Below are 23087 nucleotides of genomic sequence, written 5' to 3' on the forward strand. Positions count from 1 at the left end.
ATATCTCATCACCACACAAACTACTACTGATTTTTGGCTGGGATTTTACCTTAATCAGTACCTTAACCTGCCAGGTGGTAGTGTTCCTAAATATAGCAATGCTCTGGGACTTCTCAGATGGTCCAGTGGGTAACATTGCCCTGCTCCCAGTGCAGGGGACCTTGGTTGGATCTCTGGTTGGGGTACTAGATCCCACATGCTACAGCTAAGATTGAAGATCCTTCATGCCACAACTAAGACCCAGCACAGCCAAAGAAAGAAAGAAAAATGTAAAAAAAAAAACAAAAACAAAAAAACGCTGACAGCAAACTTTAAAAAAAGCTCTAAGCAAGCATCCACACTCTCACATGCACACTAACTACTTGCAAACACTCACAGCCTTGATCTGATCATGGGACTCAAGGCAATGACTTGCAAATTATTCAACTACGGTGGGGGAGGGGTGGACACCACATTTCTTTCTTCCTTTTGCCTCTAGCACTGACTATTGTGCAACTGACCGGGAAAAGGAACCAGAAGGAGGTGGAGACAACAGCATAAGCATCATGGAGAACTTCAATGACTCAGGTCAGAGAAAGAAGAGGCATCAAGTCAGTATCAGAGCCACAGAGGCCACAGCAAGGATTTTTCTCCTTGTCTCAGTCTTTAGCCTATCTTTTTCTTCAGTTTCTGCCCTCTGTCACTCTGACTTTCACTTCAGGTCATGTTATAAATTCACCCACCCAGCATTGGCCTTGTCTCCTGACTGAGGGCTTTCTCCCTGTTCTTTGGAACCTAGCTTCTGTTCAGCTCACCTCCATCCATTGTTGACCCAGAAGTGAACCGGGGCTTGGAGCAGGACAGAAGGGAGAAGAAGCTTCTGTGCTCCCTGGATATATTCTCGATCAGATCAGATGAAATCTATTTCCTGTCCTTCACCTCCCAGCCCTACCTGGGCTTTCAGCAGATGGAAGTCCAACCCTCCCCATTGCCTCTCATTCCCCCTCTTTGAAGTGAGTCAGACAGGGAGAGTGCGCAAGAGACGGCATAGGATTTCCTGACATTTAATGCTTTTTCCTGGCAAGAAGAGGCAAAGGGGTCACCAGAGGCTACACATCTGTGCAATATAGGAGACCCAGGTTCTATCCCTGGGTCAGGAAGATTCCCTGGAGAAAGAAAAGGCTACACACTCCAGTATTCTTACCTGAAGAATTCCATCCATGGAAGAGCCTGGTAGGCTACAGTCCATGGGGTCACAAAGAGTTGGCCATGATTGACCGAATAAGCACAGAGGCTACACCCATTTCTCTGAGTCTCAAACACTTGAAGTAATTGAGTCCCTGGGCAGAGTACCCTCCCCCACCCTACCCCTTCCCAAAAGACAAGCTACTTTAAAGAATGAAGTCAGAAACTACTTAGCCCCATTTATTCTTTGAATAATAATAAATGAATAGATAATACAGTCACATGGTTCAGAATTCAAAATGTACAAAAGGATATGTAGTATCAAGTCTCTTCTGTCCCAAGTCCCTACCTCCTGGTTCCTCTTCACAGAGGCAACCAGTGTTACCCGTGTCTTCTGAATATGCATCTATAAGATATGAAAATATGGATTTATAAGATCCTCCCCCATAAAACACAAATGGAGGTGCCTGGTACACAATTCTGTGCATTGCCTTGCTCTTTAGAACAGTAATATCTATACAAAGATACAGTTTTATAGCTGCGGAGTACTGCTTTGTCAAGCTGTATTAGAACCTACTTAACAAATCTTCTAGGGAAGGACAGTTCTATTATGTCCAATCTCTGGACATTGGTGGAGAGACCCCGGATCCTGTGGGGACAGCCTGAGGGGGAGGCTCCACCCCCAGAGGCCCTGGCTCATTTGCATGCTCACACGTGATTGGTCAGCCCCTGGCCCCATGGCATGGTGTGACTGGTCTTTCTGCTTCTCACCCTTGGCGCTCACCCAGTCTCCCGAGTTGGCGATTGCCAAGTTCGGAGGACACTGGTTACACCACACACCTGGCACAAAGTGACCCCTCCTCATCACCACCACGCCCACAGAGCCACCTCCAGTGCTACCAGAGCTGCTGCTGTCTCCACGACCATCCTCTGCAAGAGGATGCCACACGGGCCCATACAAATGGGCAGAAAGAACCATGGGGGAGACACCCTGCCCCAGGACTGGGGGAAGGGGCAGCTCCCAGACACGGGGGGGCAGATGGGGACGGTCCTCTCAAGCTAGATGTCCCTTGCGTTTTCAGACTTCCACAGGCCTAGAGTCAGGAGAGGAGACCAGAGCTGAAAAATGAGAGCTGAGGAACATCCCCTCGGGGCCGGGAGGTAAATCCCAGGTTATAAGAATAGGTAAGAGCAGGAGGAGGTGAGGCAGGAAGGAACAGACAGAAGGAGGACCGGGATGAGAGGAAACATGGGCCAAAGAGCCCCTTCCAGCTGGACTCCTGGATTCACAAGCCTGCCAGGAACCCTGCCCAGGGCCTCTAGGCAACCATCCCCAGAGACAGCCCCCATCCTCTCCTCCCAGGTGAGGACTGGGGAATCTCAGGAGAGACCTGGCATGGCCTAAAATGATTTGGGGAAAGCAGAAAGCAGACAAAAGAAAAGAAAATGAAAAACACCAAACCGAGGAGTCTTCTGGAAAGGTGAAACCATGACTCCAGACTCTCGGCTGACCATTCCTCTCCTCTGTGACAGGAACCCAGCAGGTTGGGGTGCAGGGAGCTGAGAAGCCCCAGATTCAGGCAGCATAGCTTCAGGATGATTCCGGTGAGGCGGTAAGCAAGGGAGGACGATGGAGAGAGAGGACCCTGGGGCGTGAGGAGGAAGAAGAGGGCTCAGGCTCCCCAGTTCCTGGCCTTCTCCCCATACTCCCAGACCCTGGAGTCACAGTCACATTCCCCATCCCAGGGGACACCTAGTTGTAGAAGAAGCCCCCGTGGGAGAAGGCAGGGAGATCAGGGGCACAGATAGCAGCCTGGGGCAGGCAATTCAGGGAGTTGACTTCACAAGACCCAGCATCCTGGTTTTTCTGGAAGTAGATGGAGTCAGCAGAATTGATGGAGGGGTCCTCGTCAAAGAAGTTGTAGGGTCGCAGGAAGAAGCCCACACCATTCCCCACTGTCACCGTGTTGGGAATGTCCTCTGCATGTGGGATGTGCAGGAAACCGGCTGTCACCCAGGCCACCAAGTCCTAGTGGGGGAAGAAAGAGGATCATGAGGCCTGGCGCTGCTAAGGACACCACTGCCTCCCACAGGATTCACTTTGGGAGCCCACCATCACTGAAGAGGGTTTTAAATCTTTAAGCGTTTTTTTCATAGTAGCCCACAAGTCAAAGCATAAAGAATCAACTTCATATTAGAAGCGACACCAGCCTTCAATGTCCCAGGCTGCAGCTGCCATCTCTGACATTTCCTATCACATCGCCATCAGCCTACCCATCCCAAGAGAAATGACGACACTCACAGGCTACTTCAGCACCTCCCCTGACACTGCAGGAGAATTCCCAAACTGTAACTGAAGGAAGGAGAATGGAGGAGGGTAGATCAGTTTTGAGTGCAAGAAAAGTTCAGCATTTGGAAATTAATCCTTTTGTGGTGAGGACAGAAATGAAGTTTTCGGTATAAGAGATGTGATCTTCCCTGGTCATTCCAGCCCTTCTGAATCCTGGGGCCCTTAGAGGACTCAGTCCACAGAGCTGAGGCTGAGAGCACTGCTGCCTCTTGAGGAAAGACTGGAACCTCAGCCAGGGTCTGCAGATGAACTCCCAGAAAAGGAAGTTTCCCTCCACAAGTAGTGAGCAGATCCACAAAAGCACAGAAGCAGGAGTCAGCTCAGCCCTTCAGGTGATCACAGGGTTTTCGGGGCCCCACCCCAAGAGAAGGCGGGGCTGATCTCTGTGTCCTCCTCCCCTCCCTCATCTCCCGCAGTCAGCTGACCTTTCCAGCAATGGTCTCGTTGTTGATGAAGTCAGCAAAGTCCACAGTGGGAGTCCAGGGGTCATTCTGATTGAAGACGCTGGAGCTGCTGGGCTCTGTCTCCTTCCTCTGGGTCACAGCCAGCTGGTACCTAGAGATGCTCTGGTCAGGGGTCCATGGTCACTGTCCCTGTCCTGCTGCCTGATCATCATGGAAGGGAGCCAAGCCCATGGACCTCAGCTTCTCCACTCATCCACACCATCACTGCGATGTCACCCTAGTGTGCAGCCGGTTTCTTCCACATCCCACATCCCATCTAGTGGGTGGCCCAACACCTTTTTTTTTTTGTAAAGATACAGTACTTAGGTGATCCTATTTTTTTTTTTTTGTCTTTTTTTTTTTTTCTGACCTGAGCCCGACATCTTTTCATGTCCTTCTCCTGTTGATCCCTTTGGGTTTCACAGCATCAGGAAAACAGGAAAGACTTATCTGCCTGGGCCTTAGCCTTCCAAGGGGACCATGTATTTACTGTAGACCTTTTGATAACCAGGAAATGTTTTGTGCTCTTACTTCACCTCATATAGATTTAAACTGGGTTCCCAATTTCCCCTCCCAAGATGCTCTTCTTATCTCATCCACCCCCTCCAACAGTACACCCCACCCACCTTCCCCAGCTGATGGCTCTCTCCATGGAGCTGTTCTGGGGCAGCGGCCCCCCAGCAAAGCTGACTGTCTGGATGCGGTAGCCGCGAGGATGCCCCCACTTGTTGTTCTGCTTGCTGGCCAGGTACAGATAGCGAGGGGAGGACCGTCCCAGGGGGAAGGCGGCCTGCTCCTCCGTCTCCAGCTGCTTCCGGGTCACCTGCAGCCTCGGAGTCTGATGCTCGGGGCTCCAGGGTACCGTCGTCGGGACAAAAGCCATGTCCTCAGCCCAGACCCAGTTCTCCAGTCCTGGAGGGGTGAGAGGATGAGGAAGGGCTGGTCAGGCAGTTTCCCCACCCCTCAGACTCTGCCTGCACCTGGCTTCAGAGCGGGGGCCGAAGAGAAGACCAGACTGAGTGTGTCCCCTGCTTCCCTCTCCTCATTCCAGGATGTCCACACCCTTCAGCCAAAGCTGGTGACCTGTGAAATGTTTCTTCGAGGATTTCACTCCATCCTTGTTTCACACTCATCAGTGAAGACACCTGTGCTCAGTGCTGGGTACACTCTAATGAATGCAACCTTACCCTTCTGCTCTCACAGAAGCCTGAGGAAGGCCAAGCCCTAATGAGCCTACAGTGTGAGAGGAGCACAGTTAGAGGAAGCCAGGTACAGACAGGAAGAGAGGCAGTTCTGGTCCATGTTTCAGCCTCGCCTTAAGGATGTCACCATCTGAGATGGCATGGCAGGGTATTCAAGGCTGGGGCAAAAGAGGAGCAAAAGCAAAGAAGCCAAACTGTCACCTATTGTGTGCGTTTCTGGGGACACAGAGGGTGAAGATGTGGCTAAAACAGCATAGGGAAGAATCTGGAAGGCAGGTGGCAGCTGCCCTCTGAAGGGACAGGTCTTGGCAGTCCTTTTGCAGTTGGGAATCCATTAGTGATGGGGCAAGTGGGAAGTGTGTGAGAGGGCAGGCTGGCCTGGGCTGGAAGGTCCCTCTGAGCACAGGGTGAACCCTGGATCTGAGGGGAAGAATAGTCGAAGTAGCAAAGAGAGGCCTGGCGCCCAGAGGGGACTGGCAGGAAGGCCAGGTGATGGGTTGGAGATATTTCAGCAGCAGAACAGAAAGAAAAATCTGGTGATGAAGTCAATGTGGGGAACAACAGTGAAATGTCATGGACTCCTAAATATTCCATTCCCTTGGCTCTCTGTGACCACCAACTCCAGAAACTTTTTGGAATATTCCACAGTATCCTCTCTACCCTTCACATTTAAATGGATTGTGCCCAGAGATGAAAACTCAAGGAGGAGGAGGACCCACCTGCCAAGGAAATGTGCACCCAGGGATAGCCAGAGCTGGCCTGCATGTGCCAGGGACTCAGCGGAATGCACCCAGATCTTCCCCAATACCAGCACTGCAGGCAGACACAGATAAGCTGAAAAACAAATGTCTGCCTCACTCAAGGGGAGCCCATATAGGTGCCAGAGAGGGAAAAGGGTAAAGAGGACCCTTAGCCCAGATACTGTCTCTTCTCTAAGCTTAGCTGTTTCCCAAGATTTTCTAATGAGGTCTTGTGGTTGGAGTCTGTCATCTCTGCACCCAGCCAGTGAGCTAAGATCACAGGGAAATTCAACAGCCAACACTCTCCCATCCAGGTAAAAGAAAACATCAAACTCCAAAACTGCATACCCACATCTTCCTTTCCTGGGAAACCTCCATCAAACCCAAAGCAATTAGTGACAACTCCTCAACCTCCTGTCCAAAATCATTGCCTCTGCCAGCAATGTCTTACCTCCCACATCCAGATCCACCTTGTAGTGGGCACTGTGGGTGTGGACGGTGCCCAGTGTGTTCTCCCGAACCTGGTTTCCATATTTTTGGGCAGCACCAAAGAAGAAGGCTGAGCTGATATAGCCTGTGGCATGGAATTTGATTTCTATAGCCCCATTGGGGTGGAAGACCATATCCCACACATAGTCATAGTTGAGCAAGGTTGACACAGATCTGAAGACCAGCACTGTCTCCACAACGCCCCCAAAATAGTAGGAATGAAAATCTGAGTGGTGTCGCCTCAGGGGCAGGCCCTCGTTCTGCTCAAACACACAAAAGGCATCGTGTAGGGTCCTGGGGGCTTGGGATTCCAGAAGGAAGTGCCAGTCCACATAGGTAGCCAGATAGGGGCAGTCCACCCCTCGGGTCAAGGGCGTGGCGAACTTGCCCATGCCAAAGCAGCCATCCATATAGCGAGTGAGCATTGCTGCTGGAGTATTCCCACCATAAATAGCCACGGCTTCTTGCAGGCTGATCTCATAAGCCAACCGCTCTCCTTGGAATCGAACGTCAAAGATCCTAGGACCACTGAAAGCTCCGAGGCCAAAGGAGAAAGTCCACAATGAGGAGGCCACTCGACTGCCCTGGACACTGAAGCGGAGGCCCTGAGGATGGAACTGCAGAGGGGGAGTTGGACCCGGGGGCACCTGGGACTTCAGGGACCAGGACCCACCTGTGCCATTGTCTGGGATCACCACCACATTCACCTGGCCAGCCTCAAACTGCTCCTCCAGTTGGGCCAGACTTTCATAGTAGCGGCCTTGAAAGAACACCTTCTGGATGGTCCACTGGGCAGGGTCCAGAGCCTTGTGATCTACCAGCAGCTCCAACCCCACGGGGTGCGGATAGTACCCAGCCCCTGAGATGTTGTAGTAGAGGCCAAACCAGGTAGCCCGGTCACCTGATTGCAAACCACGGGGGGCTGTGGTCATGGTCACCAGGTTCCTTCCTCCTTGTTTGTAGGAGCAGCAGTGGTGGAGGACACCAGCAGCCTGGGGCAGCTCTCTGTCAAAGATCATCTGGTCTATGTCCAGGTACTCTCGGAGAAGCACAGGGCGTCGGTAATAGGGCAGGGGGCCCCCATGACGCTCCACGGTCACATCCCGCATGTAGGACGGCTGGGGCAGCGGCCCCACCACCAGCTCAGTCACATTGGGCTGGGGTTGTCCGCCAAAGAAGATGATGGCCAGTGCCTCCCGGGGAGGTGGGGGGCTCCCCCTGTCCAGGTGGGCCAGGGCTGCCGCCTTGGGGGGCAGCTGCAGCTCTACCGAGAAGACGCAGTTGTCTGAGGGTCGGGCCTGGGCTGCATCCACCAGGTCTGGCCCCAGCTTCTGGGTCAGGAGGCTCATTACAGCTGTTAGCTCTTCTCGGCTCAGGTCTGCAAACAGCTGGTTCTGGCCAGGGTGTGTCCAGGGCTGGACACTGGGGGTTCCGGAGGGGCAGTAGTGAGGTTGGCTGGCTTCACCCCCATCTCCTCCCCTGCCGACTAGTAAGACACACACCAAGGCAAAGATGGTGATGACAGCCAGAGCGAGGAGCACCAGGGTGGTCTTCTGGTTCATGGTCCCGTGAATAGAGAGACAGAGGATTGAACCAAACGGGATACTTGTGTTCTTAGGCCAGCAGAAGAGGGTCTCTTTTGGCTCCTGTATTGAGGGTTCCTGGACTCTGGCTGAGGTTTTCAGTATTCCGTTGCAAAGGAAACAGAAGGTGGGAAGAGCATGGGAAGGCTGGGGGCGGGGTGGGGCGGCTGGGGCAGCGAGGGCGGGGCTATGGCAGGGCAGCAGCGATTTCCACAGACCTTACATGGCTTTGTCTTCCAGACTCCCAATTCAGATTCTGCTCTCTGGGTCAGGGGAGATCTGGTGTATGGGGAAGGGGTGGTGGGGATTTCAAAATAATGCAGCTAACCAGAATGAGCACAGAAATGCATAGAAATGCTAGAGGGGGGCAGCCCCTTGTTTCCCCTCAACCCCCCTTCTTTCCCCAGCCCCCACTTTCCCCAGGCCAGATGTTTCCTTTCCTGCAACTGGAACTATTGTCCTCCTTCCAAAAACACCCCCAACCCCCTTCTTCAGTTTCCCAAGCAACATTTCTTGGCCAGGTCTGTCCCCCTTGCCCCCTCTCCTCCCCGGCTAATTTCCTTGGCTAGAATCCCTAATATTCTCTGGGGGATTCTAGATACTTCAAAAGTCAAATGGAAGAAATTCAAGTAAAAATCTCATAATACTCTTTATTATAAATTACACACACCATGAGATTTTTAAAAAATTCTATTTTTCCATTTCAATGCACATGCATAAAGAAATATCTGGTACAACATTCACCAAATGTGAATACCAGCTATTTCTGAGTGGTAGGATTTGTGACGTTTTTTGCCTGAATATTTTAACAACGGCATCATTTGTATAAATTCATCATTTTTAAGACAATGAACTGGAAACAGGAGTTTTACCAACAGGGTATATGGGGGTTTCTGTGGTAGGAGGCTATTTCCCAAGGGTCAAGTGTCAGGAGAGCAGGAAGTGGAAATAGGAAGGAAGGTACAGGTCTTAGCACCACCACCACCCTGCCCTACCCATGTCCCTCCGCACACTCAGGGCTACAAGTCTTGGTAAGAGAAAGGCGGCAGGTCCGGGACACAGGCTGCCAGGTGGGGAATGCAGGCCACGTGATTCACACTGCAGAACCCAGCATCCTGGCCTTTCTCAAAGTAGACACTGCCAGGGGAGAAGATGGAGGGGTCCTCATCAAAGAAGTTATAGGGTCGGAGCAAGAAGCCAACTCTGTTCCCCAGAGTCACTGTGTTGGGGACATCCTCAGCGTGGGGGATGTGCAGGAAGCTGGCTGTAACCCAAGCCACCAGGTCCTGCAGGAAGAGGAGGAGCTGGAGATTTTGGAGGCGAGACCCAGAGAACCTCCCCTCAGCCACGATCCCCAGTCTCCAGCCCCAGGCCCAAATAACATGCTTCTCATCCATGTGAGAAGCTGTAGTTTGGTCCCAGAGCTAATCTCACCCTAAGAGGGATGAGCCATGTTGGTCATCGGGAGACTCCCTGGCCCCTAACCTAAGAGCTGGAAACCTACCACTCCCTCCATCCTACAGCCATGACACTAGGCTCAGGGGAGCCTTGGTCCTCTGCCCCTAGGGCTACCAACCTCTCCTAAGAGGGTCTCATTGTTGATGAAGTCAGCAAAGGCCGCAGTGGCTGTCCAGATGTCATTCTGGTAATAGATGCTGCTGCTCTGGGACTCCTCCTCCTTCCTCCGGGTCACCACAAGCTGGTATCTGACCGGGAATGTTGTAGGAAGGCAATGTCAGGAAACATCAAGGGCCTGGACAGCCCAGATAGCCTTTGGCTCAGGTTCTGTGTGAGACTGATTCCCGTCCCATTATCTGCTTGGATCTGAGAGATTCAGGGGTGAAGGGTCCACCGAGGTTAGTGAGCTGGGGTCTCTTAAGAGCTGGGATGGGAAGGGGACCAGCCCTTCCCTACCACCCAGTCCCCAGGGCCCTCCTCACCTCCCCCAGCTGAGGGCCCTCTCCATGGTGCTGTCCGGCGGCATGTGTATGCCAAGAGGGCTGTGGATCTGGATTCGGTACCCGCGCTGATGACCCCAGGCATTAGTCTGGTTGCTAGCCAAGTAAAGGTAGCGGGGAAGGGGGCTCCCCAAGAAAAAAGCCGTCAGGTCCTCCCTTCCCAGGACCTGCCGAGTCAGCTGTGGGCGCTGCAGTTGGTGCTCCGGACTCCAAGGGGCTGCCACAGGTTTAAACACCACGTCTTCAGCTACCACCCAGTTTTTCAGCCCTGCCAGGGTGAGGGGAGGGAGAGGAGTTCCACACCAGGTGAGACAGGTCCCTTGTCATCTCCGTGATGCCCACTGCACTGGCCTGAAAAATGGCCGCAGAGCCCAGTAGAGAGCACTCTGCGCTGGGAGCCAGGTCTGGACTTAAGGGCTAGCCGATCTTCTTTGAACCTTCCCTGTCTAATAGCTACCACGGGTTACAAGCGGCTCTTTCAACTTAAAACTTCATTTCCTTAGTCACACTAGCTACATTCCAAGTGCTCAACAGCTACCTATGGTTGGTGGCTAACAGACTGGACAAGGCATGCATGTATTTCTATCGCTGCAGCTTTCTGGGCCCTGGTCTATCCAATAGACCTTGGACCAATTATTTGCTTCTCTGTAGTGAAGCACATTTGATTCACCTGTGAATCTCTACACTAGGCATAAAAAAAGTTGTTCTATGGCTGAGCTCCATAAATGGAAAAGCACACACAGGTGGCTAACAACATTCTTCTAACTATGAAAGGGATTTTTGTCTTGGAGAAGCTGGCTGGAAAAACCTGATCCCCTCTTCTGGGGCCCTGCACACTCCTCCTGACTCTGAAACTTTGTTTTTCTTCTCTTCTCAATTTGGCAGGGACCACTTTGTCTTTTTCACAAATAAATACATTTGTATCTTTAAATTGTCTGGGGTGATCCCTGAAACACTTATACTCTTGCTGCAGGTTCAGAGGGTCAGTTCCTTCCAGTCTGACTCCCAGGAAGGCGCTGGAACAAGGGAGCTGTCCTGAATGCAGCTAGTGCCCTCTGTGCAGTCGCCTGACACAGCCTCTGGCCCACAACACCAGCCTGCACTGCATCCTCTAAGGATCCAGTGTTACCTGATTTTACATCCTAAGACAAGGTTTTTTAACGTCAAAGTGCTGGAGAGAAAACTTCAAATCAGAAAATAGTCATATACCAAATTTGTCAAAGAATAATCTAGTTAATACTAGCATTTCCATCATGCTATTTTCTTAGCTCTCCTCCCCTCCACCTCCACACCACACACACACACACACACACACACACACACACACTCACACTCTCTCTCTCTCTCACAGAGGCACATGTGCCATCTTTATACTCAAGAGAATATGAAAATGTTTCACAAGAAATATGCCAAGTTATGGTGCATTATATACAGGCAGCCACTTTCTGACCCATCTCCCCCCACCCTCCTCGATTTTTGTAACTGTAAAAACAGGGTCTGGCGGATTCCAAATTTTCTCTCTGGGCGAACAGTTTGATTTGGTTATTTTCTGAACTGGACAAAAAAATGTCAAGAGGAGAAAGCCCCCTTGGTGCTTAGAGCCTACTGGAGAAATCCCTCTACATTTGCATCAAGCCTGTTGCAGGCGCGCTGTGTCACCGGAGAGCCTATTGTGATGACGCGTGCTGGCAGGAATGGGCTGGGCCTCCCCAGAAGGCGCCTGGGCCCCTATGCTGTCATCTGAAATCCTGTGGGAGCAGCCCCCAGCCAGCGCCTCCCTCTCTCAAGTCCCAGCACTACCTCCACTCTTTAAACCTCTTTAGACACTGCTTCCTACCTCCCTCTGCTCATCCCCTTGCTTTCCCCACCTCCACAGTCTCTCAGAATAACAAAGAACGCAGAGCCACAGCTCCAGTTGCATCCAGCCTGAGAAGGCCAGTTCCCTACTCACAGGCTAAGGCAGCCAGATAGCTCAGCATGGAATTGCAGGTCAGAGGGGCCAGGCAGTGGAACCCCATCTTCTGCTAAACACCCAGTAGGCCCAGCATCTAGGCTGACTGCAGTCAAAACACTCACATCAGTCCCTGCTGTTGCCACAATAAACTGTGGTACTGGAATGCCACCCTCTTACCTCTTTGGGCTTGATGTGGGGGTCTCCCTTCCCTCTGGCCCACCCCAACTCTCCATCCTCATGCCCCGGGGCACTCACCTGCCACATCCAGGTCCAGCTTGAAGTGGAAGGCATGTGTGTGCACCGCCCCCAGCACACGCTCCCCCACGCGGTTCCCAAAGAGGAGGCTCTCCTCTCCCCCGCTCAGGAAAGCTGTGTTGATGTATCCCGTGGCATGGACCCGCCCTTCGAGTGCCCCATTTGGGTGCAATACAAAGTCCCAAATGTAGTCATAGTTGCCTACAGAGGACACAGACCTGACTACGAGGGCAGAGCCGGCCAAACCACCATAGAAATGACTCTGAAGCTGATTGTGGTGCCTTCGGAGGGGTAGTCCCTGGGCCTCCTCAAATACACACACAGCCCCCGGGAGCAGCTGGACTGCCCCTTGACCCACCAACACGTGGGTGTCCACCATGGTAGACTGATAGGGGCAGTCTACTCCCCGCACCAAGCCTCGGCTGTGCCGGCCAAGTCCGTAGCTGCTATCAAGGTATCGGGTCATCATGGTCTTGGGTGAATCGGCGCCATAGATAGACACACACTCCTGGACACTGACTTCATAGGCCACTCGCTCACCCTTGAACCGAACATCAAAAATTCTCATGCCACTGAACGCCCCATGGCCAAAGGTAAATGTCCAGAGGAAAGACTCCACCAGGTGCCCTTGGACGCTGTACCGGGAGCCCTGAGGTGAGAACTCAAGAGGAGGGAGAGGGCCTGGGGAGACCCGGGAGCGGAGGGAAGAGGCCCCATCTGGCAGGGGTAGAGGAACTCTAACCACATCCAGCCGGCCAGCCTTAAACTCCCATTCCAACTGACCCAAGTCTGCGTAGTAGTGCCCGAGGTAGAAAACCTGCCGGACAGCCCAATGGGCAGGGTCCAGGGCCCTATGGTCCAGCAGCAGCTCGAGCCCCACGGGGTGAAGAAAAATCCCGACCCCTGAGATGTTATGGTAGAGGGCTATCCAGGTAGCACGGTCCCCTGAGCGCAAGCCACGAGGGGCGGCATGCAGAGCCGCCAAAGTGGAGCCATTGTAGTTGAAGACAGAAGCCAGGAAGACTGGGGCCTTGGGGAACTCCACCTCTTTCAGATGCGTCCACATCTGGGCAGATTCAGTTGCCAGCATGGGGCGTCGGTAATACGGGAGGGGACCCCCATGACGCTCCACGGTCACATCCCGCATATAGGAGGGCTGGGGCAGCGGCCCCACCACCAGCTCAGTCACATTGGGCTGGGGTTGTCCGCCAAAGAAGACGATGGCCAGTGCCTCCCGGGAAGGTGGGGGGCTCCCCCTGTCCAGGTGGGCCAGGGCTGCCGCCTTGGGGGGCAGCTGCAGCTCTACCGAGAAGATGCAGTTGTCTGAGGGTCGGGCCTGGGCTGCATCCACCAGGTCTGGCCCCAGCTTGTGGGTCAGGAAGCTCATCACAGCCATCAGCTCTTCACGGCTCAGGTCTGCAAACAGCTGGCTCTGGCCAGGGTGTGTCCAGGGCTGGGCACGGGGGGATACAGAGGGGCAGCGGGGAGGCAGGTTGGAGCCACCACGGCTAGTCAGCAAGACATAGGCCAGGGCAAAGATGGTGATGACAGACAGTGCCAGGAACACGAGGACTACCTTGAGATTCATGGTGAATGCTGAGAGCTGAAAGGAGAGTCCCACCAGCTGCTCCTTCCAGTTACTGACATCAAATCAGGGTTTATATTCAGGAGGATGGATAGGAATAGCGAAAACTCCACCCTGTGGGTTGGACGGGAAATTTCTGACCTTGATTTGTGTAATTCTGCTCCAATTTTCTGTTCTGTGGTTTGGCTCAAGGTACGACTTCCACGTGCATCGCCTCAGCCCATCCCTGAACTCCTCCCAGCAGCACGGTCAGTACCCACTCCCAAGCGCCATCATTTAGAGCAGATTAGAGGGCATTTGTATAGACGTTAAACTCTACCTTCTGCCCAGCATGGGTCTGAGGAAGAATGCAAATCTCAGATGCCCGATCAAGTCCTATGAGCCACATGCAACCACTCTGGCCACTTTCCTACCTTCTGGCAGGCACCACCCCAGTATTTCCAGGATCCACTGCCCAGTTCAGCAGTAAGCACTGTGTTCTGCCAGATGCCTAAGGCAAAGCCCTTGGTCTGTAGTCTCAGGCCTCTTCCATCTAGCCAGTTGAGAAACGAGTGGTGAAGACCTGGCCACAGCAGTCAATTTGTATCCCAATCACAGGTCCTGAAGCGGCATGACCTCAGGGGACTTACTTATCATGAGACTCAGTGTCCTGATCTATAAAGAAGGGATAAAACTACCCTAGAGATTCATGGAGAATAAATGTGATCACGCAGATAAAGTGCTTCACAGAGCTTGACACGGGGCAGGCATTCAAAAACGGTCAGCTACAGGTACTGATCTCTGAAACAGAATAGAAGAGATGTTCCTCCACCATTCAAGACCTTAAGTCTTTTTTTTGTAGAGACGATGGATCCCAGATCAATGGATATCAGTACGCTACTCTGCAAGGTGGAAGTTAAGGAAACTTTTATTTCAGAGGGAGCTAAGATCCCAAACAGCCCTCCAAGTCATTTGAAAGTCGGAACCAGGAGTCCCTGGCATATCCTCAAGAAACTTAAGACATTATTCAGAGAGAAGTATTGTATAAAGAAAACCATGGGGTGTGGTGTGCCTCGAGTCAGGTGATTCCCCACACATGGAACTACAGCACCCTCTACTGACAGTTCAGGGTATTACTGGAGAAGGAAGAAAGGAGCTGGGATATTGTCAGGGTAGAAGGCAAGTTAGGTTGGAGAAGAGTTATCTGGTGGCTCAGACACCTGCCTGCAATGCAGGGGACTGGGGTTCGATCCCTGGGTCAGGAAGATCCCCTGAAGAAGGGAATAGCTACCCACCCAGTATTCTTGCCTGGAGAATTTCATGGACAGAGGAGCCTCGCAGGACATGACTGACTTTCACTTTCTTTCAACTTGCATTTAATTCAGACTGCACACAAATGAAGGACCCACTCTTGCCTCTTGGTAGGCAGAAGCCTCAGTCTTTTCATTATTTCAGAAAAAAGAGGCAGTTCAATTGAAGTAAAGACACCCAGTAGGGTGGCTGGAGGTATATATGGAGGTGGGTGTCCCAATGTGCACACACCTAAGTGTGAGTGTGTCCCAGGCCACCAGGGCATCGCATCAGCGTCTGCAGCTTTAGAAAGAGGTCAAAGTACCTGTATTTTTAATAATTTCTTGACATGGTAAAAGAATTTTACATTACGATCCAAGGGCAGTAGGGGGAGGAGGAGGGGTACTGGAACAATCCAACAAACAAAAAGGGAAACTGAGAAACACAGGATGGGAGGAGGGAAGGGTTTTAGTTGGAAGGGGTCTGGAGGGTGGTAGGGGCACTGCCCAACTAAAATGCAATTGGTTTGTTACTGAGTACTATTCATGGGAAGACAGCATCCGAACTCCTCCTCTATAACATAATGGGGGACCAAAATGATGCGCTCAGATGGAAATATGATTGGAGGTTGGAAGACAGAGATGGGGCAGGGAAGGGGCAAGGATAAAAGTCAGAAACACTGAGAGAAAGAAAGAGAGCCACCAACAGACTCCCCAGGAGTGGCAGAATAAAAGAAGTAGGGGTAGATGAGGGTTAACACAAAAGCTGTAACAAGTGGTATCTCTGGAAGATTTGAGAGATAAGAGGCAACTCTTCTATGGTTTTGACTTGCTCGGCAGATTTCCACATACACACACTGTGTACATGCCTGTGTGTGAATGCACACACATATACACACAAGTGACTGCTTTCCCGGGAAGCACAATACTACAAATAAGAAAACATTTTTCCCAAAGGGAAAGCCCAGTAGCAGCAGCAGCATCTAGCCTCACAGCTGCAGACACCCTTATCCCAATTTACAACTGGCCTGGGAAGAGGCAACCAGGGGTCAGAGGACAAGCCTTTGCAAAAAACACCCAAAAGGACTCGAGTCCCAGAGGAAGGGGCCTTCCCCACTCCCTCCGCTTTTCATCTCTCAGCTCCCCTCCAACTCACAGCCTCAGGCACCAAGAGGCTACAATAGCAGGAGACAATGGGTCCTGGGAGAAGAGGACTAAGACACCTATCACCTTCTAAACAGAGTGAGTGAGTGAGTGAATGAGTGTGTGTGTGTGTGTGTCAGAGAGAGAGAGAGCGAGAGCGAGAGAGAGAGGGTTTACAGGTGGGCAGGGCAGGGGGGGAGGAGAGGGCATCAAGTAATAGCAGCAAGGCATGTGTGTGCTGCATGTGTGTATATATATCACACACATATGTGTATGTGAAAATCCTAGTTACAAAAACACCTGAAGGAGCTAGGGGCTTGGCAGAAGAAGGTCTAAGGTGTTTCTTGTCATGATCAGGTTCAAGGTACAATGTATGTAGACGGGAAACCCTCAGTCATCACCAGGGCAACTGTGGCAGGGAGGATCCAACATCCCACAGTGGCAAGGGACACTAACCTGCCTTCTGGAAGAGAGGAGTTGGTCCCCTCCACCCCGGCCCAGTTCCTACAAGACACCGAGCACTTTCCTTCCAGTTCCCTCAGCTTCTAACCAACTCATCAAAAGGAAGAAAACACAAAGCCCAAGACACAGGAGGGAGCCAGGGAGAGAAAACACAAGTATTCCTGTGCCAGGATCCTGCGCACACAAATCTGGAATTCTCCAGAAATTAGGACAGGGGGGTGTTAGGGAAGGAAATAGAAGAGTTCCTGAGGCCTGAAAAAAGAGGTAAACACGTCACAGAACTACATGAGAGTTTCATTAGACTCTAACTAAAAACAGAGAGAGGTGTGATTACTATTTCCAGCCAGTTTCCCCATCACGATAGTCATGTAACAAACCAAGGCAATGTCGGTCTTGAGCCAGACTCACAGAGTCCCCTGACCCTGGCCCCGGCCTCAGTACAGTGTCTCTGCATTGCTGCTCCGAGGTCGTTTGATCTTCTCAATATTTTTCAGGATCATGTCATGTAGAGTGACCTAGGAGGAGAGGATCAGGGAATCACGTGTCTATTCAACCCCTACCTCACTAGGAAAATGAGACACCCCCACAACCCCCCACCCTCACTCACATGACCCAAATCTCACTCAAATCTGAATGCAGGGTGGCTGCCCTTCTACATCTCTCATACCCCCGACACAGCTGGGGATATCCCAGCGTCCAAGAGTCTAATAAATAACACTTACGAAGCACTTAACATACCAGGAATTACACTAGGTCCTTTAATGTGTTAGCCGAAGAAACTGCAGTTTGAGGTTAAACTTGCCCAAGGCCCCATATTACAGGTAGAATTAGTTCTAAATCTATGCCTGACGCTAACGCCCACATCTTCACCTCAAGACCATACTGCGCCCTTTCCCATCCAGGTAGAAAGAAGGAAAAAAGCACCTAGACACCTTCAATGACCTCATGGGGCTTTTCAATACTCAGTTGATGGGCAGAACTTGTTCCACTCATTTTACCTCCAACCCCCATCTCAATCCCTAGAGAGAGGCAGGAAGACGGCCACCAGAACTAAGAGAAGCCAGAGCAACTGTGGGCAGGGTCCGAGGTAACTTACATATTGATTCCTTAGCTCTGATATGATGAGCCGAAGGCTGATATATTCTTTCTCGTCGATCTCTGTCACGGTGCGACGATAGTCCTCCTAATGAGGGGCAGAGAAAAGTCGTTCCCAAGGCCTGACTGTCACCCACACGGCTCTTCCTAGGAACAGTCGCTCCCCCCGTCCTACCACTTCCACCCTCAGCCCAAGAAACCTTCACTTACCACATGGGGATATTTAGCTATTTTAGAAACCAATTTGGCTCTTGTAATATAATATCTGGAAGGAGAAAGAAGAGGAGAAAGCTGCAGGAGACCCCGGACGGTGTTCACCACCTCACCAGCCCCCAATTCCTGGGCCACACCCCAGCCACCCTACCTAGAAATCTGGTCCAGATAAGATGCAGCTTCACTCTCAACAGTTCTCAGTTCTGCAACTGTCTCCTCCTGAAAAAAACAAATGAGTCAAAAGTCACTTCCATGTCATCCCACGGCAGAACACAAAGGAAAACAGAAAAGCAGAGGAAGTGAGAATACTCCCACACTTTCCCCTCCAGTTTCTATTGCAGGTGCCTTACCTGAATGGACACGCCAAAGTTGTTCCCATCTTCTATCCTAGGAATCAGGAGTTGTACCCACATTTTGACCTGGAGGGTGAGGGGACCAAAATACACGTATGAGGACCTCAGCCCTTTCTCCTAAAGCCATGAAGTACACAACTCAGGCTGTTGGGGCCACAGGACAGGAGCACAGGAGCCAAGATACTTAGTCTGCCAGCTGCCACATCACCTCCATGCCTCCAGCCCCATCATCGAGTACATCCATCATCTAACACAGTTCAAGACAGGGTATCTGGGGTCAGCCCACAGGTCACTAGCCCCTGCCTCACCGTGTTGCATTTCTCAATCAGCAGCCGGATCTCAGGCTTCACTTTCTCAATAATGTCCACCAGTTGCTGGTTGCTTTTTAGCATCCCATTGGGCATCACAAACACCTTGGTTCCTGGCAGGGATGTGAGGAAGATTAAATTATTGGTGTGGAAGGGCAGGACATAGCATTCCAGGTCTCTCTCTCTTTCCCAGCCCCATGAGACGTTATGACCTTGACCTTTTATCTGGCATAACCCTATCTACAACCTGACACCCCCAACAGAATAAAAAAAGAGAATAAACACATGGATTAACAGACTAAACAAGAACAAGTCTAAAATATTCCACAAGTCTGAAGAATAAGGAAACTTAAATATGTTCTATTTTTCCCATGGATTTGTGAGAGCTCAGGAAGCATGGTTTCCGGATGATTCTCATGAGGAGTACGCAACCCAGATCTCTCTTTCACAGTAGGGTTTGCATTCTTAAGAGATTCTAATGACTCTGCTGATCTGACAAGAGGCAGAGCTCAGGTGGTAATGCGAGCAATAGAAAGCAGCTGTAAATACAGATGAAGCTTTGCTAGCTTGCCTGTTGCTCACCCCCTGCTGTGTGGCCATAGACCAGCACCATGATTGAGGACCCCTGCTCTATAGACTTAATATATCAACTATTATTGAAGAGGAAAAAATAACACGGAACTGGCATTTCTGTGAAAAATCTTTGATGTGTAGTCCTCTTCAACCTGTCTCCCTTGGCAGTCCACACTAAGACAAACCGTCCCTGTCAATCGGAAAATTAGGTTTCGAGTGCTAAATAATGACGATGCTTAGAGGACATGGGAATGTGAACTCTGGGAAATAAAATCAGATCCTGCTTCCTGGCCAGAAGAACACATTCTGCATCTGCCGGGAAGGGTTGGGGTGGGGGACGGTAAAGGCAGCTCTTACCCTGGAAGGCCTCTTCACATTCATCCAATCTTCTCTTCTTGTAAGTGGGCTAAGGATACAAAGAGACGGGAATTAGCCTGTCCGACATCCACATCCCCATCATAACTTACCCTTCAAGCAAGTTTAATCCCTTCCTCAACCCCACAGGTTGTCTTAATTAAGTTATGCACAATTTATTAAGCACATACAAGCCTTTAAGATTCTTGCCAAAATGCAACTTAACCTTGGCTGGGAAAACCAACCTTTCAAGAAGTATAAACAAAGAAAGCAATTAGGGGGAATTCCCTGGTGGTCTAGGGGTTAGGACTCGGCACTTTCACTGCCAGAGGCCCAGGTTCAATCCCTGGTTGGGGAACTGAGATCCCACAAAAGGGGCATGCTGTGGCCAAATATAAATAAATAAATAAGCAACTAGGGGAGGGAGAATACTACAAACAACAGGAAAAATGAACCACTGAATGCAGAGTTAGGGTAATTAAGGGAATATGTGCAAATCTGCCAATTCCATAAAAACACACAATAGTCAATCAACAAACGTATTTAGCAACTGCTATGTGCTGGGAACAATGCTAGATGCTGGGGATACAAAGATAATGAAGATAGTTTCTGCTTTCCAGAACTGCAAGTTGTATCAGTGAGACAGTGATGCAGACAAAGAACAAGGCAGTGTCATCAGTGTTATGATAGAATGTGGACATATAACTGGTAACAACTCAGTATCAAAGACACACAAAGGCTAGAACTGTAGTTACATGACAAGAAAAGTCTTGCCTAGAGTCATAGGGACAGACCAGATCACTTGTGGGAACCTGTAGCTATCTGTCCTATTTCAAACTCACTCTAACAGAGTAGCATTAACACATTCACTTCATGCTACAAATGAAAATCAGGATCTAAAGGAGGTGCTCTGGAGTCATAATATCTTAAGAATCCTCATTTCCAGATAAAAATCCCACTGTCTCCTCTCAGTATGTTTCAGCTGACCAGGAAATAGAGAACAGAGAACCCCTATTGCTTTGGAACACAAAGGAAAATATAGGACACTTACACCATCCAGTCCATCATGGCTGTTAGTGAGAAGAATGGGGTCAGGGACTGGGAGATTCATGTCTGAGTGGATCTGAGTTAGGTCATGGATGTTTAGGATTGGTTCCTGAAAGAGAGATGCCCACCCCCAAAAACATTAGTCTTTTCAAGATGAACAAAGAAGTATTTCATTCAAAAAGCAAGAAATGAGAGTGTGTTAGGGTACACAACAGAACAGAATCAGCACCTCATCTGTCCCACCAGACAGAAAGACCCTGGCCAAGAAGTTGGGGAATCTGAGGAAAAGAAAAGCATCTCTCACCTTCAAAAAACTATCAAGTTCTAACAACTTCTTTGGGAAAAAATTTGCCACCAAGTCTTCTGCCTAAAGATGAGGGAAAATACAACCGAATTAGTAACTGTGGGAAGGCCTGTCTCTATAGATTATCTCTTCTCTGGGGAACTCCCAACTATTAACCAACACTCATTTTTCTACTTATTTCACTCACCTCACTTGTGATCCGCTCCCTGAAAGAATCAACCTAAAATTAACAAAGAAAGCAATTCAGTAAGAGCAAATCAGCAGCTGGCAACATAAGTTTAGGCAGGTTGGGGAAACCCAAATCCAAATGTCTTCCCCTCACCTTATAATTGTAATGAGAAGCTGAGAGGCCCCCAGACTGCAAATACTTTATTTTTTTAAGGATCCATTTCTCCATCTCAGGAGAGGGAAGCGGGGCTTGAGGGCAGCACCCACCTGTCTTCCCCCCTCTCCCTCCCAGTCTGAAGCTGTCTGACTTTGAGAGCAGACAAAAGACAAGTAGATGGGGGAGGTGTGAGCTCACAAACGTGTCAACTCCCATCCAAACCTGGCCTAGGCAAGCCTGACGCCAAGGGCAGGGGCAGTAGCAGCGTATGGAGCGGCGACGTTGCCGGGCTGGGGGACTTTCAGCTGTCACTAGCCTAAAGCACTAAGTCCGCCACGTGTCCGCGAAGGTCTTCCCTATTAGACGGGGTACACAAGGCCACCCCATATTATCCTCTCCCCCGATGCCGTCCCCGGGGGTGGGGGGCTGGGCTGAGCATAGCGGAAGCTCAGGGTTGGTGTCCCCAGGGAGACAAAGACGCCACGGGGAGTGGGAAATCGGTCAGACAGCTCGGGGATCGAAGCGAGGGGTAAGGAGGCCTGGGCCGGTGCCGCTACCTTGAGCTTCACTTCCTGATCCACCTTCAGCAACGAGGCCATGGCCGGGCCGGGCCGTGTCCGCTCCGCGGGAGACCGGAGGCGCTGTGGGCTCCGGGGAGGGGGTCAGAGGGAAGGGGGAATCTCGGCTGCTTTCAGGACGCGGCCTCCCTCACTGGGTCACTCACTGATCACTTGCTCCCTCCCTTCGTGCCGTCGGTCAGCCAGCCCGCCTGCTGCCTGTCCCTGCTGCCTGCTCCCTCTCTCGTTCACCCTCCCGGCTTTCGCCGCTCACACCGGAAGTTGCGTCACAGCCAATCGCCGGGAGTCCACCGAGGATGCGCACGTGCTCTGCGCAGCCGCGCTGAGGTTCCGCTCTGGGAGCTCGTCGCTCGGCTCTTACCTCCCAGTTCTTGTGCCGGATACGGGTGAAATGAGAGGGAGGATGGTGGAGACCGGTGTAGTGAGATCTGAGCCTCAAAGAGACTCGGGGATTGTTTGCCTCTCTGTTTGACCGGCACTCGCCTTCACGGAAGGGACCTTCTGAGCCGCTGCCCTGTCTCGAGCGGGGACCCGACCGACGATGCCGTCGCGCTCCAGTGACGTCGGGCCGAGGAAGCTGGCTGTCCCAGTGCTGGGTTCTGGGCGTCTAGTCTGTTAGGCGCACTGACTCCTACTCTTGGCCGAAGCTGTAGCGTTAGACTGGAAGCTAACAGAAATCCTATTGCACCAGGCTTCCCCACTTCTCTCTGCCACTTAACCACTTATTCTCCTACACTTGCAGATCTCAGAGACCAACTGCCTGATGGATGGACAAATTGATGCCCAGAGTCGGGTAGTGCTTGTCGAGGCTACACGGTGATTCCAGAAAATCCAAGACCAGAACTCAGATCTCCTTTTAGGGCAGTGCTGTATCCATTTTCCTCATGGAAGGCAGAGACTATAACTCTTAACTCACCCATTCATAAGGTCTCTCTTAACGTTGGTTATTTCACCCTAAAATGGACTAGGCTCTGGGATAGCAGTGTAGAGGCTAGAAATAATGTGACTCACTTATATAAGTTAAACGTCTTTTGATAGCCACCTTAAAAAGTAAAACCGGTAAAGTTCGTTTTAATCATATATATTTAACCATTTATCCAAATATTTGATCGTGTAAAAAAAATCAATGTGATCTTGTACATTCTTGTCTCATACCAAGTCTTTGAAATTCAGTATGAATTTTATGCTTACTTGCACACCTCAATTCAGAGGAGCCAGGTTTGCAGTACTCAGTAACCTTATGTGTTTAGTGGCTTCCCCAACAGCACAGTTCTGAGAAATCAAAGGTAAACAAAACTCAAGTTCACTGGTCTAATGGGACTTCATACTGGGGAAAGAGAT

The 23087-nt window shown here is 50.9% G+C and overlaps 3 protein-coding genes and 1 non-coding gene across 8 annotated transcripts; 1 reads left to right on the forward strand and 3 right to left on the reverse strand.

Annotated features, from left to right (window-relative positions):
* Positions 1-1391: 1391 nt before the first annotated feature.
* LOC136149556 (amine oxidase [copper-containing] 3) lies at positions 1392-8091 on the reverse strand. Of its 3 annotated transcripts, XM_065909913.1 has the most exons (5): positions 6351-8091; positions 4584-4869; positions 3940-4069; positions 3010-3193; positions 1392-2753 (listed from the first exon to the last, which is right to left on the reverse strand). In XM_065909913.1, exons 1-5 carry the CDS (start codon positions 7948-7950, stop codon positions 2566-2568), a joined length of 2388 nt encoding a protein of 795 aa, XP_065765985.1. In that variant the 5' UTR covers positions 7951-8091; the 3' UTR covers positions 1392-2565. The 3 variants fall into 3 exon arrangements, with proteins under 3 accessions (XP_065765985.1, XP_065765984.1, XP_065765983.1); XM_065909912.1 differs by having other exon boundaries at positions 2749-3193; positions 7062-8091; XM_065909911.1 differs by having other exon boundaries at positions 2749-3193.
* A 545-nt stretch (positions 8092-8636) lies between these two features.
* On the reverse strand, positions 8637-14475 carry AOC2 (amine oxidase copper containing 2). Of its 2 annotated transcripts, XM_065908732.1 has the most exons (4): positions 12139-14475; positions 9912-10197; positions 9548-9677; positions 8637-9257 (listed from the first exon to the last, which is right to left on the reverse strand). In XM_065908732.1, the coding sequence occupies exons 1-4, from the start codon at positions 13724-13726 to the stop codon at positions 8991-8993; spliced, it is 2271 nt and encodes a 756-aa protein (XP_065764804.1). In that variant the 5' UTR covers positions 13727-14475; the 3' UTR covers positions 8637-8990. The 2 variants fall into 2 exon arrangements, with proteins under 2 accessions (XP_065764804.1, XP_065764805.1); XM_065908733.1 differs by lacking the exon at positions 8637-9257 and having other exon boundaries at positions 9538-9795.
* An 845-nt stretch (positions 14476-15320) lies between these two features.
* PSME3 (proteasome activator subunit 3) lies at positions 15321-22257 on the reverse strand. Of its 2 annotated transcripts, none has more exons than XM_065908735.1 (11): positions 22108-22257; positions 21031-21063; positions 20844-20906; positions 20544-20648; positions 19496-19544; positions 18566-18678; positions 18255-18323; positions 18056-18123; positions 17902-17956; positions 17693-17779; positions 15321-17111 (listed from the first exon to the last, which is right to left on the reverse strand). In XM_065908735.1, exons 4-11 carry the CDS (start codon positions 20601-20603, stop codon positions 17031-17033), a joined length of 582 nt encoding a protein of 193 aa, XP_065764807.1. In that variant the 5' UTR covers positions 20604-20648; positions 20844-20906; positions 21031-21063; positions 22108-22257; the 3' UTR covers positions 15321-17030. The 2 variants fall into 2 exon arrangements, with proteins under 2 accessions (XP_065764807.1, XP_065764806.1); XM_065908734.1 differs by lacking the exon at positions 22108-22257 and adding an exon at positions 21726-22044.
* On the forward strand, positions 19778-19850 carry TRNAE-UUC (transfer RNA glutamic acid (anticodon UUC)). Its single transcript has one exon. It is a non-coding gene; the product is annotated as a tRNA-Glu (tRNA).
* Positions 22258-23087: the final 830 nt, after the last annotated feature.

This window comes from Muntiacus reevesi, chromosome 18 (assembly GCF_963930625.1).
Source record: "Muntiacus reevesi chromosome 18, mMunRee1.1, whole genome shotgun sequence".
Lineage (NCBI taxonomy): Eukaryota > Metazoa > Chordata > Mammalia > Artiodactyla > Cervidae > Muntiacus > Muntiacus reevesi.

Bases quoted from the DNA above. Each gene is read 5' to 3' on its own strand.
- PSME3 (XM_065908734.1), bottom strand. From the start codon at position 21,767: ATGGCCTCGTTGCTGAAGGTGGATCAGGAAGTGAAGCTCAAG. The intron at 20,907-21,030 runs GTGAGTGAAATA...CCTCATCTTTAG, and splicing joins GGGAGCGGATCACAAGTGAG to GCAGAAGACTTGGTGGCAAA. The intron at 17,112-17,692 runs GTAAGTTACCTC...CTCTCCTCCTAG, and splicing joins CAGAGCTAAGGAATCAATAT to GTCACTCTACATGACATGAT.
- AOC2 (XM_065908732.1), bottom strand. From the start codon at position 13,726: ATGAATCTCAAGGTAGTCCTCGTGTTCCTGGCACTGTCTGTCATCACC. The intron at 10,198-12,138 runs GTGAGTGCCCCG...TCACCCTGGCAG, and splicing joins GCTGGACCTGGATGTGGCAG to GGCTGAAAAACTGGGTGGTA. The intron at 9,678-9,911 runs GTGAGGAGGGCC...ATTCCCGGTCAG, and splicing joins AGGGCCCTCAGCTGGGGGAG to ATACCAGCTTGTGGTGACCC.
- LOC136149556 (XM_065909913.1), bottom strand. From the start codon at position 7,950: ATGAACCAGAAGACCACCCTGGTGCTCCTCGCTCTGGCTGTCATCACC. The intron at 4,070-4,583 runs GTGGGTGGGGTG...GAGCATCTCTAG, and splicing joins AGAGCCATCAGCTGGGGAAG to GTACCAGCTGGCTGTGACCC. The intron at 2,754-3,009 runs GTGAAGTCAACT...ATCATCCTGAAG, and splicing joins AAACCAGGATGCTGGGTCTT to CTATGCTGCCTGAATCTGGG.